The sequence below is a fragment of the Armigeres subalbatus genome, chromosome 1 (assembly GCF_024139115.2).
Source record: "Armigeres subalbatus isolate Guangzhou_Male chromosome 1, GZ_Asu_2, whole genome shotgun sequence".
Taxonomy (NCBI): domain Eukaryota; kingdom Metazoa; phylum Arthropoda; class Insecta; order Diptera; family Culicidae; genus Armigeres; species Armigeres subalbatus.
The window spans coordinates 194,602,467-194,621,762 of record NC_085139.1 but is presented as its reverse complement, the minus strand read 5'-3'; the positions used below and the strand labels follow the sequence as shown (position 1 = coordinate 194,621,762).

The following is a 19,296-nucleotide window of genomic DNA, read 5'->3' as shown; positions in this document are numbered from 1 at the left end:
TTTACCCATTTACTTACTGGAACTACTATTCCCCTTGATCACAGTTGAAACCGCTTGCATTTTAGTTGAAAATTGACTGAGAACAAGCTATTTTAAGTTATCAAGATTCGTACTGGCAGTTTGAGGGTTAAATAATTCATGTTTTAACCGTTTCTTGTTTATTCTGAGATCGCCGATAATATAAGTCTCAATCGGTTTCATTGTTCTTCCACAACATGCTGGTGAAATTGGTACGCGGCTCTTCACACATTTGCTGAAATAACAAGAAATCGTCTCTGATTGATGATTTAATTTTCCTCCGTCCATCTCTTTGCCCTTCCCAATCTTAGTGAGGCATTCGTTGACGCGGGTAGTATTCACTAAATACAAATGAGCCATGTCTAACGCGGGCATTGGCATGTGAGCACGAGACATGTCGTTTTTATGCTTTTAGCCACCCGCGATTCTTGCAAACGATAGCCGGATTATGATCTTTCAGCGAACTGTGTGCACTAACGATTCAGTTTTGCTTTTGTTTCGTTCGTTCCATGGTGAATAAGAACCTGGTCAATGAGAATAATCCCATCACAATCAATGCAATGATTGGCACAGGCACTCATTATTCTGAAATTTTATTGTTGAACTTATAATATATAATAATATGTGTATAATATGTGTATTACATCATACCTATACTCTGGCGATTGATATTTAAACTATTTTCAGTAAAAGTGCGCACAACAATTCGGCATTGCTGTTTTAAGGAAAGAAGGACTTTCCCGCTGATTTCAGGAAGGTTAGGGCCTACTATAGAGTGTTTTAGTAAATATGTTTTGTGTTGACAAGCCAAGACAAGACAAGTACTTTATTTGTTAGGCTCAGTAAATATCATACTTTACAGAGCCCAATTCTGTATTATAGGAAGAAATATAATAAACAACATTGGACATAAATACATTTACATATAAGCCTAGCGGAGATTTAAAATTAATTTTAAAGGAAAGCGAATCAAATTATTGAAATAGTATTCGTCCCTAGAGGTTGTGGACCCCAACCTAGGATGTTGTGGACCCCAACCTAGGATGTAGTGTGGCGAGTTCTGTTAAGAGATGGCCTTCAAAATGTTGTTTTCTGGATTCCTTTTTTAATTAACTATTAATGACTTACAAAAATGAAACACATAGTTTTTCCGCCACAAATGACCACATGACCATCCGCGCTCCATGACCATTCCCCGTTCCTTCAAAGCTTTTTGATTTCCAACTTCTTCTCGCGTAACATTTCCTCTTCCAGGTGCTTCTTCTTCTCTTCCATGGCTCTGATCCTTTCTTCCACGGTCGAAGGCAAGGCCGGTAATAGAGGTTCGTTAAATTTCACGCTTCCCGATCCGAATCTTCTGAGGCCTTTCTTGAACTTTTCTTCTGCTTTTGATATGCTTGGGAAACCACTTGGCAGACAACTTCCGGACATAATGTTGCGAGCAGCATAACCTGTTGCATCGCATTTGAGTATAGGTGGATCCCTTACCGAATTCTCTGAGTGCCTTCTGGTTGTATGAGGACGTTGCGATAATTAGGGTAAACCCGATCGGTCGTTGGTTCGCTAGCTAGCTGAAACGATCCGTAAAATTCCTTTCGAGGAGATTAAATGGACTCGCCCTAAGGAGAGTCTCGTCCGGGCAAATAATCAGCACACGTGGTCTCCCAAGTGGAGTGGCGCTTAAGCCACGTGTTTAAGGGCGGATCGGCCCTGCTAGCTACAAATGGCGCCAAACTAAAGGTCTTCTATGTTGTATTTATGATTTATTTTATTGCTAATGTTAAATTACTTCATGATTAATATAAATATAAATAAAACAAATTGATGGAAAATTTTAGGTCATTATGTTAATGTTTTTGCGGATATTGTAATTATTTCCGTGTTATGCTGTTTTGTGGAGAAATTATGGAGTAAAATTTTTTGTTGAGTGATTTCAAGTATTTCAGAGAATATTGAGATTGTAGAGTTCTTGGTTGATGTAGTGTAATACGATGTTTCGTTAAAAGTTTATTATGGTTATCTGCTGGTATTGATAGTTCTGTGAAAAGTATTTGAGTGTAATTTTAGATCTTGTCGATTATTGGGAAATAACCATTTCTTGTCCTCATGATGCTGGGTCATTAGGCCGAAGGCCATTAGGCCGAATGGTCATTAGGCCGAACGATCATTAGGCCGAATGGCCATTAGGCCGAATCAGCAGTGAGGAGTATGAAGTGAAGAAGGAAGAAGGAAGAAGATAGAAGGAAGTAGGAAGAAGGAAAAAGGTAGAAGGAATAAGGAAGAAGGCAGAAGCAAGGAGGAAAAAGGAAGAAGGAAGAAGAAAAAAGGATAAAGGAAAAAGGAAGAAGGAAGAAAGAAGAATGAAGAAAGAAGAAGGAAGAAAAAAGAAGGAAGAAGGAATAAAGAAGAATGAATAATGAAGAAAGAAGAAGGAAGAAATAAGAAGAAAGGAAGAAGGAAGAAGAAAGGAAGAAGGAAGAAGAAAGGAAGAAGGAAAAAGGAAGAAGAAAGGAAGAAGGAAGAAGAAAGGAAGAAGGAAAAAGGAAGAAGAAAGCAGAAAAAAAGGAAAAGGGAAGAAGGAAGAAGCAAGAAGGAAGAAAGAAGAAGGAAGAAGGGAGAAGGAACAAGGAACAAGGAACAAGGAAGAAAGAAGAAAGAAGAAAGAAAAACGAAGAAGGAAGAATGAAGAAGGAAGAAAGAGGCAGGAAAAAAGCAGGAAGGAAGGAAGAAGGAACAGCGAAAGTCAAAGTAGGGAGAAGAAATAAGTAAGATGAAAGAAGGCAGAAGCAAGAAGGAAGAAAAAGGAAGGAAAAATTTAATTTCTTTTTCTCATTCGGCCTAATGGCCATTCGGCCTAATGACCATTCGGCCTAATGACCTTCCGCCTAATGGCCTGACACCAGGGTAGAAATATTTCATAGTCAATGCAGTGAAAAACATGGATCTCAGTATAATCTGCAGTCGCCTTCATCGCCTCCGTGGACTGGGCGACTGGGTGCAGCCGAAAAATCATTTCCAACACCGACCGTTCAATTTCGTATTCAGCCACTCACAAGTCGCTCTGACAGGCTGCTCAGTTCGCGCCTTACCGTATGACTGTGAGTGGCCCATTTAAACGCGTGGTGAATTTTTTCAATTTGCTGGGTGAATGTGTACATTTTGCTGTGGTAAATTTCATCTTCGCGGCGCAGTGGGGGATGAGAGTTCTGTTATTTACTTTTCTGCCTCTCCGGGAATGTGAGGTTGATTTCAAAGCAGGAAAAAAAAATAAAAACATGATATAAAAAAACATCACCTTCATCCAGTGCTGCCGAAAATTTACAACCCTGCCTGACACCGTCCTCATTTGCCGCCGCCGTAACTTGCACGCAGCGAGAGTGGAACCAATGCTCACGGTGCGTTGAGAGTTCTCCACAAACTTCGCAGGGCGTCGTGGTGAAGTATATGTTGGATTCGGTCATTGTGGTGAGGGTATCCGAAACTCGTTATAAGATTTTTGAGTTTGTTTGGATGAACTAAATAAGTTCCACTAACTTCTTGAAGCAGCTGGCCATAGCAGCAGCTCAAAAACTGGAATAAGTATTTTTTTATTATTGCATGTGTGTATTTATTTTTAATATAACCCACACTTATAGTGCCCTTCTTCTTTACAATTCCAAATCCGTTTTGACTTCTTCCTTTCTATTTTCTTACTGAATTTCCCTAATGAATTAAAATTACTTTCTTCGTTTTAGGTTTACTTACAGTTGAATAGAGTAGTACGAACTAGCGTCAACTAACGGTTCGGGCAGTATGTTTCTACTGGGAAGTGTTCTGCAAAAGGTATAACTCTTCGGAGTGTCGACGTTTCTCAGCGATTTCTCCGTCTATCTCTCCATAGAACACTATTTTTAGCAAAAATTGTAATAAACTATTTTCATTGCTTTGACTCAAAATTATGATTTATTGTCGTTTGTGTCTTTCCCTCATTCGCGCAAAGCGCTGTTTGCGTATCTCGCAAATTATATTCACAAAGGGTTCGGCTATTTTACCTACTGCGGACCTACTACTACCCAGTTTTTCGCGAGCGGCAATGGCCAACAGCTTCCCTGTGGGTTCGTCTCTGATATGACGTTTGTGGAGGTCAACTGCACCCACCGTTCCGAGCATTTTGATCAATGTGGTATATAAGAAGGCTTGAATTCACTTCATCAGCACCTTCTTATATGCCACATTGATCAGAATGCTCGGAACGGTGGATGCAGTTGACCTCCACAAACGTCAAATCAGAGACTAACCCGCAGATTGCGGCTATTACCGCTCGCGGAAAACTGGATTCGTGTGAACAATGCATTCTTATCCGAGGTACCCCTGGGGCCAGTGAAGGTACCCCCAGGGGTACATGCACCCCAGATTGAGAACCGCTGCGTTAAACGACAAATTCGGCCGAATGACCTATTCGATCAATTGACCTGTTGTTCATTTCAGTCAAATGACATATTTGGTTAAACAACTTTCAGCATTGTAGCTTTCGGTCGAATAACTTTCGGCCAAACGACCCTTGCCGTCATTTGTCCGGAAGCTATTTATTTGTTCGAAAGCCAAGTGAATAACACGTTGAGGCGAAAGTCATCTAACCGAGTGCCTATTGGTCGAATTCATCTTTCGGACAAAACGGTTATTAATTCGAAAATGGTTCGGCCGGAAGAGATATACGGCGTTTAGATGGTTTTCGGCCTACACCATTAGGCAAAACCACTATCGGCCATGTGGCCTTTGACCAAATAACTTTCGGCCAAACGGCCCTTCCTCGTTAAAAATTCGAAAAATTCTTTGAATTTTAAATTTCCACAGAAATTTCTTCGAGTTAAAGTTGTTTAGAGATAATCCCGTTTCGCTCAGAGAGCAGCGACTCTGCTTCGCTTTTCAGCCTGTAACCTTGAAACGTGTCTTTTGAACCGATCAGGTAAAGTTCAAAATAAAGTAGACACTTCAAAGAAAAAAATCAAGCCAAAAAAAATTGAAACTTGCCACCTTCTAAAAGGTGGCTCTCAACGACATAGAAAATTTGATTTAGTCGGTTTGCTTTTGGTCATTTCTGACCTTTAAATTTATCAAAACATTGAAATAATCCCACGAAAAAATCACAGAGAAACAAAGAAAAATTAGGAGATTTGTAAAAGCGGTTGAAATAGTGGTAGACCGAGAAATTGATGAAATCTAACTGTGTAAAAAGCGACCCTCGAGTCGTTACTTCAGATAAAAGTTAGCTGAGGTCTCTAGCTTTTTATTGGTATAGATATCACTGCATAATATTGACTTAAAAAAGTTATAATCAAAAACCGCAACTAGGCCTGCAAACGGAGACACTCCTTTAATATTTCACCAATTGTGAACCAAATGTGAATTTCGACCTGGGTCTTTGTCAGGTGAAACATCGTACCATTTTCTGTGTTTTGCCAGCAAAAAGTCTAAAACGATACATTTGAGGTTGTGCCAGTATTGCACGAAACCGTCGTATATATTCATACAATTGTAGATATAGAACATCAAGTACAAAAGCAGACCAAGTTCCAGTTGAATGTAGAGGCATTGAAAAAAGATGTTTACTAAATTCACTCCTCCTTCCCTTCTGATTCTAAGCAATTTTGTTTTGCGACACCATTAATCTTTTCATCGCGAAAACCACGATAAAAACCTATGATATTGCCTGTTTCTGCATAAGCTAAGCTTAGCACACAATCCTAGCATAGATCTCCCTGTGGCTATGCCCTGGCTATCGTGTCTACTGAGCCAGACTGCAACATCAACGAGTGGTTGTTGTGGTGTGACTCCGACGACATTCTATATCCGAGGCAATTCAGTGACACACCTTTCTATCAGATTCACCCACCGCCATTGCCATCATTTGGCTGTAAGTCGTCTGGGACTGGGTTCTGGGTGGTTTTGCAACCCCACAATGCTACTATAGGTATGTGTGGCCAGGCCAGGGAAAACACAGTAAATTATTTTTTAGAGGTACGCGCCTCGGTATAATCAAACCGCACTTCTGCCTTAGTAGCCAACTCGGCAATAAAAACAAACCACGAAGGACGACGACAACGGCGACGGCAGCACAGCAAAACCACATACGGGGTTTGAGTGAAAGCGTGTCGCCCGTGGGTTGAATGCAGCACGACCAGGATTGGATTTCTTTTAGAGTTTCGCTACAGCAATCCGGCCCACACGGGTGAGCTCTATCAACCCCGCTATCAAGTAGGAAGTGGGAAGACCTGACTGTGACACATTTGTCTCCATTAGAATGGCCTTACGGCAGCTACAACAACCCGGGCGCTCTGGCAAGGGGTTTGGGAACAGGCGTGTCAACAGACTTTTGTAACACGTGTGATGGCTGGAAAGATTCTCAAAGCCTCCGCCGAGGATGGATGGCGGTAGTGAAAACCGGAAGGAAGCGGCCGAGGTCGGTCGGTAGACCGACATAGGCGTCTTTGTTGTAGGAGATGTTTATGCACTTTCTATTGGAAACAGTGCTGAGTGACATAACACAGTGTTATTACTGTTCAAAAAATGAACTTGATTGATTCTAGCTTTGTCCAATTCCGGTTTTGCATTCGCAAATGGTGAATGCATAAAATGGTATACTAACATCTTAAAAAAAGTGATTTTTTTACAAAAAATCAATCCAAATGCTGATACGTATATTTTTGCAAGCTACTGTACAGCTTGCAGCCAGTCGGTGGCAGGAAGTGATGTATTTTCATTTCGCTCATCTTTTCCACGTTGCTTTTTACTTTGTACACTACTCTACTGTGAACGACATTCTGCCATCGGAACACACATTAAGATGTATGTATGGAGTGGATTACTTTTGCTGCTATACCATACCTACAGGGAAGCCTCTGAAGTTATGCTTTATTAAAAAGCATTCAATTGATGTTATTACGGACGTTGAAAGCGAAATTGCCAATCGGTTTGCCATCTATTTTATATGCATATATGTATGCTGTTCGTGTGTGACGTGGAGTCTAGAAACTTACCTAAGGCATGACACTGGAGAATCTTGGTTCGGCCTTCGTTCACCATCGAGCCGGACGAAGACGGTTGCGTTGTAAAGCGTGGCGCTTGCATCTGCGGTTCTGCTGAAATATAGAAACAAAAGAAAGAGATCGACTATTAACTGTTCAAGATTGAGACTTATAAAAGCACGGCATCTGCATCTTTAAGCAAATTTACGTACAAGAAAATAATTGTCAGTAGTGATGATGCACTACTGCAAAATATGCGAGCAACATCATGGGCACATCATCGTCGTAGTCATCATTATTGATGCTCTGAGTTCTAGTCGATCGACGTTGATAATCGATCAATTAAACCCCCGTTCAAGACAATTTAGATTACGTACAATTGAAGATGGATTTTGTTGAATAATCAAGTTTGAAGGAGAAAACAATAGTTATAGTATTTGTACAGTGGATTGGCTATTTGATTACTGAATTGACCCTTCCCGCCAAAATTGTATTTCGTTTGTCTCAGTCAATTTTGTGACTTTTTAAGTTCGACTTTCGTAAAGAAGTCATATTTTTTATATTTGGTGAGAGCACACTTTTTTAGTTCTATTATCTACGATATGGCGCTTTGACCGCTGTCGCTTGTGAGTGACTTCGTTGTATTCATTTGGGGATCTGGATGTATTATCCGATTGCAGTCACTTTTACCAGGATGGGCTGGTAAAAGCCATTGACGACATGATTTTGGTTGAATTAAATTAGTTACCATAGTGGTTTCGTTCCCAATAGTTACGCACGAGGGAATATTGCGAAGCAGATTCATCTTCAACACTCGCACACCATTAGAAATTTCGGGAAAATAGTGGAGCCATGCCTCGTTTTTGACAGAGATTACCTCACCATATTTCAGCATGAAATCACTTATGGCGCTGTTATTCATAGATGGAGGGAGATCATGAAACCACACGGTCACTGTCTCATAAGCCGCATAAACTGGGATGTGGAATTCCTTGTCTGCACACACCATTTTATATTTATAAATATTTTGCTAATTGATAGCGTGAGGCAATTTCTTGATTCTTCATTTCAATCAGCACACAATTGCGGCTATTGTGCAATTGTATGCTCGAAACATTATCATATTAAAGCTTCAGCTCGCTTTCCAGGAATATCCACTTTAACAAGATCAGGGCGTACTGTGAGAACGCCAAAATCCACCACTATTGTATTCTTCTGCACACTACACATCTTCCACGGGATATATTTGAAGCGAGATCAAGTTGAATAATAGAAACACGTCCGACTTTGATGATGACTGGTTGTCAACTGCTTATTTTTTTAAATAGTTAGAGGCATAAAATTCCATGCCAGGCCCAATTCCTGGTGTTAGGTGGGATGATAAACATACCTGACACGACGGCTCTCTGACGAGACAGGAGGCCTTTAAAACCAATCATTACGAACAACTATAGGAGATAATACGAGTCGCTACAATCGGCAAGGACCTAGGCGATGAATAAAGGATCACGATTGGAAGCTATGGAACATGGAACTGCAAGTCGCTAGGTTGCGACAGGATAATATACGATTAATTACATCCCCGCAACTTCGACGTTATAGCGGTACTGGACAGAATAGAAAGTGTGGAAAAGCGGGCTTCTAGCGGCTACCTTTTATCCCAGCTGTAGCACCAGCAACGAGCTGGAAACTGGCTTCATAATGTTGGGCAAGATGTGCTAACACGGATAAAAGGCCGTTTCTTCAACTATAGCATCATCAACGACGACGAGAAAAAAGCGTTTGGTACACAGTTGGTGCAGACACACGATGGATGTTGGGCCTACTGCGGAACGTCAAAATCGTCATCGGCGAACACTCAGGTAGGCATGGAGGAAATGTACAGATCGGTCAACGGACCGGATAGTCTGCACACCGTTTCGAACGACCACGGCCAACGATGCATAAACTTTGCAGCCTCCCGCGGAATGGTAGTCCAAAGCAATTTCTTCCCCCGCGAGAATATCCACAAGGCCACATGGAAATCAACTAATCAAGAAGCAAAAGATTAAATCGATCACGTTATAATCGACGGTAAATTCTTCTCCGACATAACGAACGGCCGCACTTACCGCTGTGCGAATATTGAATCCTACCACTACCTCGTTGCAGTATGCTTGCGCTCAAAACTTTCGACGGTGTACATCACGCGTTGAAGTCGTTCGCCGCGGCTAAGCCTTAGGCGACTACAAGATGGTAGACTAGCCTAAGACTACGTGCCGCAGCTGAAAGTGGCACTCCCAACGGAAGATCAGCTAGGCGCGAATGTGAGATTGCTGCAACAACGCACGAGGGCGAACGAGGCACGCTACAAACGGGTGCGGAACAGATAAAACTTGATTTTTCGTAGGAAAAAGCGCCAGCAGAAAGATCGAGATTGTGAAGAGACGGAGCAACTGTCTCGCGCTAATAACACACGAAAGTTCTTTCTAAGATAAAGTAAAACGATGATAAAGCCACGTGCCACAGCCTGATATGTGTAAGGTCATAAACGGGAACCTTCTTACGAACAAGCGTGAGGTGATCCAGTCGTAGCGGTTTTACTATTTTTTATTTATATTGATACCTATAGTTGAATTAGAAATCAAAAACCAGTTTTATATCAATAGAAAGACAATACGTCGTCAAATAGCCGATTTTTTTAATAAGATGTGAATAGGGAGATGAAAGATGAAGTGTTTTCAAATTTTAATTTTGAACTACCATAATGCACGTCTTCATCTATCAGCGAGTGCTACATTTCCTCAAATTCATTACTAAAAATGTATGAAATCAAGGCAAATCGAAGGAATTAGAATCCACAATATTTTCTTGTGGATTCTAATTCTAGAACAGAGAATCTCCAAAGCCATTTTGCAAGTCTCTTTAATGGAGGTTCGCGACCACCTTCCATAAGATTTAAGGTCGCTTTGGGAAACTACGTTTTATACAATTTGTATAATTATTACCGCAAGGTGAAACATGTTGTGAGTGACTCACACATTTGCCAGACATTATTATATTATTTTCAAATGATAGTTTTTGTCGATTTCGTGCGCTTTTTCAATAGCATCGTTTCTGTTTATTTTTTCGCTGCAGTTTGTTTGGAGAAGACGTTAGATATCAAAACGGCTTTCTTTTGAGAAAAACTATGAAATGATTATTGCACGGTGAAATAAAAATTTTACTTATCCATCTAAACCAGATATGCGCCTAGTGTCTTCAGGGAAGTTGATGATATTTTAAGCCACTTTGCCAAAGACACCCCATACCTATGGCTTACACAGTACGAGATATGTGACGTTTTCTGCCAAAGACCCCTAAAATCAGTTTTTTGAGAATAACTTTTTTTTCTATGTTCCAGGCACTTTAACCACCTTCTACAAAGTTGTTTTGATAACAGAAATATACGTTTTGTAGAGCATTGCGAAGTTCTTATATGGCTTAAAATTGAAAAGTTATTTGCGAAAATGTTTTTTTTCTAGAGCTGTTTTAGAATCGTATAACTTGTTCCGGCGCAAATTGGCGCACACAATGCTGTATGTTAACCCTTGTCTAACGGTTGAAGCTTGCGATTACACGAAATTGCACGTGAGTTAAATAGATTTTAAACGTCCCACTTTTGACGTAAACTACGTCTAAGGGGAAGACTCTGATACAGGGTGTAAAACGGAAATTTCCAAATCCGAGACCGTCACGAAATTAGGATAGATTTCAAACGCTATTAGCTCCTTTATCTTCCAATGGATTTTCGAGATTTTATTATCAATCGAATCGGCAACTCTCCAGCAATTTTTTAAGCCTATTGGAATTATTGATTGTCAACGAAAAAACATTAAAAATTTCAAATCTCTACCAACTCAGTAAAATTTCACAGTTTCGTTACGACCGCCGTCTGCGGTTGGTTTTTGCGCTCTACTTTTGTGCGATGATTCGCACAAAAAGTACAAAACAAAACCAGAGCAATGACCACGGTCGGAGCAAAACAGTAGGAGTGTTTATGAAAAAGTGCTACAGATGCTGGACATGTTCATGTAAGCAAGAAGTGAATATTAAAATTGATCAATTTTAAACAAACACTCTAACTTTTTGAAGGAAATTGAGTAAAATTTCTGTGGGATAGAAAGAGAGAGCAATGCAATTTTACTCAGTCACTGAGTAGGTGAAAGTTAGCGTGTATCCTACTATGTATTTAGGCAGCATCCCTTTTAAAAAAACACTTCAAAAGCATTTAATCGCCATTTAATAGGCAATTAACTATGAAATGCATTAATCACTTTAAGTCGAATAACAATCGGAGAAAGGCATCATCACCACCGCGGAATAATAAATTTGGGGTTTTTTAATGAAAATTTTAAATTGTCATATCCAACCATTTTCATATATAGTGAGTTACGCCAATTTTGTTCGAAACATAAATGGATTGGTGTGCGATCGAACATGATTTGCGGAAAACAACACATTACACCCGGCAAAATGTTTACATATACAAACCTCGCTACCTCCCGACCCCATATATCCAACATCCCAATGGTTGTAATTTGACTAAGCACGCACGCGCAGTTTGAAGCTTGTATGAGAATTACTATGAAAAATGAAAACAGTAAATTTTCGGAAAACCGTTTTGCAACGTTGGTCATTAATATCTAAAAATATATGAGTACGTTGGCAACATAGGAAACTTAGCAAGTGAATAAATCGTCTTTATTGCGAAACAATTCGCTGCTTGCAAGAAAAATTATGAAGGAAATACTAAATCGTGGGAAATTCAATTGAGCACGTGAAAGAATAACATCAATATATTGATGTTTATGCTCATTATAATGAGCAGTTTTATTTTCTTTATAACTTTGCTTACGAAAATCCGATCGGTTCGCAACAACAATCGTCTTACAGATTTAGAAATATTCTACGAAGTCTTCGGGTTGATTATATTTAGAGGGAGATCCTCCAGTGTCGGACACATAAGGCATTAAACAAAAAAAAACTTTAACTATCCGGATTATATTTCCTTTTATACCGTACTAGCAGAACGTACCTTGCGTTGCTCGGGTATTTTCGTTTAACGTTCGAAATGTCATTTTCTGCGTTGATTGCGAGTGACGCCGCACTCTAGATCATTTTTCGAGCGATCGCATTAGGTTTTCTCCAAACTCGCCCTAATATTGTATTTTGATAATTCTCCAAACTTTTCCTTTAAAATTTACTAAACTTATGCATATAGAAAAACAGCTGATCCCAATATGAATCGATTAGTGAGGAAATCTCGCAAATCGGTCATCCCCTTCGTGAGTTATATTGCCTCAAAGGAAGAATAGATAGAAGAAAGAAACACAAAATATGACTATTGACCATTGATGATTCATACAAACTATATTTGATCATTTGAACACGTTTTTCGAAGATGAATTTTGGTGAAAAATTTTACGATTCAGAAAAATGTCTCCTAGTACCGGACACTATTGCATCATGTTCAAATGTGACTAAGTTCCTGTTACATGAGTAAAGACATAATTCAGATTAGTAATATTATTCACGTGCTTTAAGTTGTAAATATTAAAAATTGTTAGTGGAGCTTATTTGACTCTTCAGCTAAATTTTTTACATCCTAATCCAAATTTCCCACCTTTTTCAATGTCCTCTTCAATTTTTGTTTCTGCTAATTTCTATGGCTTTTTCAGCTAGAAGAAACAATTGAATTGAAGTAAGTGTAGTTTTGTACAAAGTTTATCACATGAAGATCTGATATTCCTTGCCGTTAGAAGCCTGTTCAATAGCTTCCTTTTGTACTTAATAAGATGAAGGAGGGACTTCTGCAAGTAGTGTCGTTTTAAGAAGTGTCCGGTATTGGGAGGTGTCCGGCGCTGGGAGATCTTCCCCTAAATAGTTAGTGATCCGCCTCACGTAACGATCTCTCACATACAGGGCGTTTTCTATAGTAATTTCCATACAAACTTCAAACTGCTCGTACTCATAACCAATTCGTATTATAACCAACTCGTATTATAACCAATTCAGTTGAAAATTTAGGATGTTAACCAAAACAGCAAATGTTATCGATCAAGCATAAGGGAGCGCAAAAGTCAAAATTTTAATCACTCTAGGCTCTACCCAAAATAATTATCTTATGATCTGTTTTACGTAGTTTACGTCGGGCGGTCGTATCTTGTATATAACCCTTCTGATTTTTATCTTACTTGTAAACTAAGTTCATGTAAATGCTATAGAATCGTATATAGCAACTCGATGAACTGAGCTGATGTCTGTATGTGTGTATGTTTACACATTTTATAGACACACTTTTATTAATTAGGCAAATTGCAATCTCTTATATAAAGTTACAGGAGCAATTTGATTCTATTATTTATTATTGAATAATTTTGTGAAAACTCACGACCCTACAGTCGTGGGTTCGAGTCCCATCGAAGGGAAAATGGTTTCCTCCAATATATTTTTTAAATCAATATCTTATATCAATAAATAAAAAACATGTGCAACTCAAATCGAGCAATCATAAAAAGCATCAGTAAACTTCAATGCTTCTAAATCGTAAACGAGCAAGTTACTACAGTTGACGGTTCAGGAGTCTAGATGTATGCTACATGATTATTGCAGCAATCAGCTGTCAACTGACGGTTCACCGGCAGTGTTTTGTTGCCAAGAGCCATTTTGCGTTAGTCAAAACAAGTGCAACTTCTGGCTTTCTTGGACTTATTTCTATAGAAGTGCTTAAAAAAGGGGGAAAAGGATTCGTTTGTTGACAAAAGTGATCTTACTTGCGTTATTGTACCATAACAAGGTAAATATTACATGAGAGTCATTGAGAAACGTTAATACTCGTGTTTTCCATATATTTATGTTATTAGGCACCACAATGGATCCTGACAGCCTTGGATTGGAATTACGAAAGAAAGTAATCGATGATTACAAGAGCGGAATGTCACAAAAAACGATTTGCGACAAATAGGGTAACCGTACCCTTAGTGGAGGTAGCACCAATAGTGGAGGTAGTGGGGTTTTAATGAGATTTATCATAATTATACACTTTACGATGGTTTCAGTTGATGCGTCGTGCTTCAAATATCCTTTTAAATGCAACTTATCTTAAGATTTCGCTTGAAAAACTATTGAAAACAATGATTTTTCTTAACAAAATTGACTCCCTTGCACCTATAGTGGTGCAACTGTACCAATAGTGGCGAGTCTCATAAGAAACCAATGAATAGCACCACTATAGGAACCAAAATTAATTTTTACCGCCACTAAAGGAACGGTGTACCCATAGTGGTGCAAGCAGTATTTGGTAAGTGTTGATGTTAAATGACATCTATCTCATTTTTGTTAGCAAATTCATTAGTTTATCTATTGACTAAGATATTAAAGCAGTAAATTTCCCATGATTATCCATTTTTAAAAAATATTTTCTTTTGTGGATCTACTAATACCTCCACTATTGGTACCGTTAAAAGCTCAATAAATGGACTGTTTCAAGGCTGTGCTCAAACTTTCGTTCCACTGGGAAGATTTCTGTGGACAACAGAGGTGGAAGACCACGATCCACCACGTCAAGAGAGGACTCTATGATCGCCAGATGTATTAAGAAGGATCCTTTTAAATCTTTCTTCAAGGTGCAAACGGAATTACAGTTATCTGTATCGGACCGGACAAGACCGGGAGATCGTGAATCAGCGAATTGATCGTGAAGGTGTGCGAAATAAGGATCAGTTGTTTGTACAAATTCAAAAGGCTTGGGCAGCGATTCCACAAAACTTCATTGACCACCTGATCGAGTCTATGCCTCGCAGATGCAAGGCCGTAATTGAAAATAAAGGATTCGCTACGAAATATTAAAATCGAAACTGAATTTGGTAAACAACACGCAAAGTTGCATTTGTGTTGTCCAGGAAGAAAATATTGATTTTTTGTTTTTTTTTATTTTATTTTTTTCATGAATTGTTATTCAAGAATGAGGATTTTTTTTTGTTACAACAAACATGAAAAGTGCTGTTTCTACAAACTAAGAAGCATTTCTCTTCACTTTTTAAAAACCTTCAATGTAGAGTTTCATGATTGGGATTGACTGATTGCAAATGTTTTGTTCAATACTGTACATATTCACATATGAGTTTTCACAACATTGTAAATTAATGTCCAAGTCGGGTGGTTTAATACCCGGAATATAGGCAATTAAGTTTGATTGAATTGAATAATTGGTGGAATCGGACTGTGCGTTCTAGAAGAAAACACTATTTTGCAGCTTTATTGGGATATTTGAAATATTTACTGCGTTTACGTAGTTCATTTGCCAATAGAAAAATTATTTTCACAAAATATCTAGCGTCTTCTCTTGTCTTATTTGTCGTACTTTTCTTATTTGTAAAATTTGACTCATTTGTCCTATTTGTCTTATGTGTCTAATTTGTCTTGCGGGGCTGATTCACCGGTGTCAGGCCATTTGGCCGAAAAGCTAAAATTTTTTTCTCAGATTACGGGTAATGGGTAATGAGAAGTAGGATGTGAGAAGTGAAAAGAAAAAAGTGAACTAACTGAGAATAGGGACTTCTTCTTTTTCCACCTTCCTTTTTTCTTTCTTCTATCTTCCTTCTTCCTTCTTCCTTCTTTCTCCTTTCTCATTGCTTCTTCCTTCTTTCTTCTTTCTTCTCTCCTCCATTTTTTCCACATTATTTCTTCTTCCTTCTTCCTTCTCCTTACTCTATTCTTTCTTTTTCCTTCTTCCATATTATTTCCTCCTTCGTCCTTATTTCTTCATCTTTTTTCTTTCTTCCTTATTCCTTCTTTTTTTTCTTTCTTTCTTCTTCTGTCTTCCCTTTTCCTTCTTCCGTCTTCCTTCTTCCTTATTCCTTTCTCCTTTCTTCTTCATTCTTCTCCATTCTTCATCATTCTTTTTCTTTTTTCCTTCTTTCTTCTTCTTTCTTTCTTCTTCCTCCTTCCTTATTATTTGTTCTTTTTTCTTTCTTCCTTCTTCCTTCTTTTTTCTTTCTTCCTTTTTCATTCTTCCTTCTTCCTTCTTCTCTCTATCATGCTTCTTCCTTCTTCCTTCTACCTTCTTCATTCTTCCCTCTTTCTCCTTTCTTCCTTCTTTATTCCTCATTCTCCATTCTTCATTTTTCCTTCTTCATTCTTCATCCTGCCTTCTTCTTCATTCTTTCTTCTTCCTTCTGTCTTCTTCCATCTTCCTTCTGTCTTCTTCCTTCTGCTTTCTTCCATCTTCCTTCTGCCTTCTTCCTTTTTCCTTCTTCCATCTTCCTTCTTCCTTCATCTTGCTTCCTTCTCCCTTCTTCTTTCTTCCTTCTCCCTTGTTTCTTCTTTTATCTTCTTTTATCCTTCTTCCTTCTCCCTTCTCTTTTCTTCTATCATCCTTCTTCTCACTTCCTTCTTCCTTCATCCTTCTTCCCTGTTCCTTCTTTCTTCTTCTTGCCTTTTATTTTTTCTTTCTTCTTTCTCCTTCCTTCTTCTTTGTTTATTCTTCTTTCAGAGATAATCCTGCTTCATATTGCTTGCTACTCGCTATCTCACTCATCACTTCTCACTTCTTGCTTCCCACTACTTCCTTCTTCTTTATTCCTGCATTCTTTTCCCATCTTCCTTCTTCCTTCTTCTTGCTTCCTTCTTCCTTCTTCCTTCTTCTTGCTTCCTTCTTCTTTCTTCCTTCTTCCTTCTCCTTTGCCCCTTCTTCCTCCTTCCTTGCTTGCTACTCGTTATCTCATTTATCACTTTTCACTTCTTGCTTCCCACTACAAACCTTTCTTACTTCTCACTACTCACTTCACACACTTAATAAGGAAACGTATTTCAACTATTCGGCCAAACGACATTCGGCCAAATGACCCTAAACCGATTTAACTATAACATCCACCCCTCTCTGTCACGCTTTTTTGTATACCTAGTACAAGTACTGTCAAAAAATCTTAGGCCCCCTTCCCCCCTCAAACCTGTGACGTCATTATTGAACAACCCCTTATTTGTATTATTTTTCTTATTTGTCTTATTTATTTTATTTGCCTCATTTATTTCATTTGTCTTATTTGTTTCGTTAGTCTAATTTGTCTTATTGTCCTTTTTCTTATTTGTCTCATTTGACTTATTTGTTTTATTATTCTTATTTGTTTTCTCTTTTTGTCTTATTTGTCTCATTTATTTTATTTGTCATGTTTGTCTTATCTATCATATTTGTTTTGTTTGTCTTATTCAGTACTACAATTTCTCATTTTCAATTAGAGATGTCACGAGTTGTTCACATATCTGCCACTTTCAATATCTATAGAAACGCGAAAAATGAAAGGCATGCTACAAAAATCTAAAAAAATATTTTTTCCGTGACAGGGCATGAAAGTGTGCAATATATGCGCTATTTTTGTGTTTATTACCACTTTCAACTTGGTGAATTAAAGGAATATGATTAATTATTCGACTAGTCATTATTCTTTGCAAATATCTATTAAAATAATTTAGAAATTTCATTTTTTTTCCTTTCCAACATCCTTTCATGACAGCCTTTCATGCGAGATTGATCAAAGAACCCACAATTCTTTCATTTGGCCGCCCAAGCTAGAAAAAGGCGCTTTACTCTCTGTCTTATGACGATCACGACCTTTTGCTGTACTGGTCTTATTTGTGAACGATTGAGAAGTCGTAAATCTACGCCAGACAGTTTGTTAGACTAAACAATAGACTAGAAACAAACACAGTATTTTTCCCCTGATGAAGACACCATCCCCGTGTCGAAAGTCGGACAAATATACATCTTGTTTCAATTCTCAAGACTGAAAAATAATTTGATGCCAATCTTTCGTCCTTCGTCTCCACCACTGTGCCGGAGTAAATCTTTTCACTTTTACAAAACGATATCATCAAATGAACACCTATCTGGGAATCACCACAGCTCTTGGTTAAAGATATTAATCATCACACAATAATTGTTAATTTACGCACTTTAATCCTTTATATTGAATAAATGATTCTAACACTGGAATTAACATAAAAATGAAAAATAAAACAATCTAAAAAGTATTCTCAAACAGTAAAAAAACACCTCGGCTCAATAATTTCTAGCCACACCGTGCTACCAAAATATCAGCTACTTTTACAAATATGTAAATAATCCTTCATCGATAAAAGGAAATACATTCAATACGTTGACATTCAATCTTGTCATTTCTTACTAAGAATAACTAAAAATTTCCAAGCTTACTTAACTCTATCGCTTGAATTTCTTTAATTCAATATTCAACCAAATGAACATGATATCCAATTAGTCAAAATGATAAAATAATGCACATTGGCAGAAAATGTGATAACAAATTCAGCGTAATCGTGTGGGTTTTCTGTTTCGTCTTGTTACAACCGGCAGGATCGAAGATAATGATGACGGATTATTTGTTTATGTTGAACTTCAATAAGCCAGGGTATGTGCCGTGTGCTTATAATATATACGTGTCACATTTCCTAGACAAAATTTGTCCATCTGGTATCGATTGTTTAAAACTGAAAAGTGAATGTGTATTTTCGAGATACATTGCATTGGCTCAACTCAATGCAGTATTGGAAACGGGCTTCAGTCAGTCTTTCTTTGAAACGAAATGAACTTCGAACGTTTATGATCTACATAAACTTCTTGTAGGCATGTAAACAAACAGTTCATACTAACATATCATGCTCGATAGTTCGCCTACGATAGTTCGTAACTCTAGCAACGACGACGTGACGTATTTGTTTGCTTTGTTCGAATATCGGATCCGAAACTATAAACAAATCCGAGCGCGAAGACATGGTCGAGAAAATTTATGGTTATGATCCCACGTTTAAAATATTATGGCAAATAATCACAATCTTCTGTTCCGCTCCGGCGAACGCGCACGTGATTGCTCTTACTAAATTGAGCGATAAATTCGTTGCACACGCTATGCAGCCGTCCATTCCCCGTGCTCACCCTCTAGCTAGAGTCAAGATCCTTTAGTAAAAGTAGCCTAATTGAGGAGGACTACAAATTCCCTCATTCTCATTCCGATAATGTTTTAGTAATTCCCTTTCGACCTCCTATACCGCTCATCACAAGGGAGTAATATCAAACTTCATTTGTTCTAATAAAACCTGCGGCAAACGTACCGCAAATTGCATGCTTTTAGGCGCTAGAGGGTATTCAATAATTACGTAACCATAGAGGTTATGTGAGAATCTAAAATGTTATTACATAGTCGGTTTTCTGCAGTAAACAATCCTATATTTTCAATAGTAA

At 38.3% G+C, this 19,296-nt stretch overlaps 1 protein-coding gene across 7 annotated transcripts in view; it reads right to left on the bottom strand.

Annotated features, from left to right (window-relative positions):
• The window catches only part of LOC134205641 (protein sidekick), a 351,195-nt gene that overhangs the window by 55,672 nt on the left and 276,227 nt on the right, over window positions 1-19,296 (bottom strand). For 6 of the 7 annotated variants that reach the window (XM_062681079.1, XM_062681083.1, XM_062681084.1 and 3 more), the window contains one exon: window positions 7,035-7,136. In XM_062681079.1, coding sequence (XP_062537063.1) covers window positions 7,035-7,136 — 102 coding nt within the window. The remainder of the gene's footprint in view (window positions 1-7,034; window positions 7,137-19,296) is intronic. The other variant, XM_062681082.1, reaches the window with a different exon arrangement.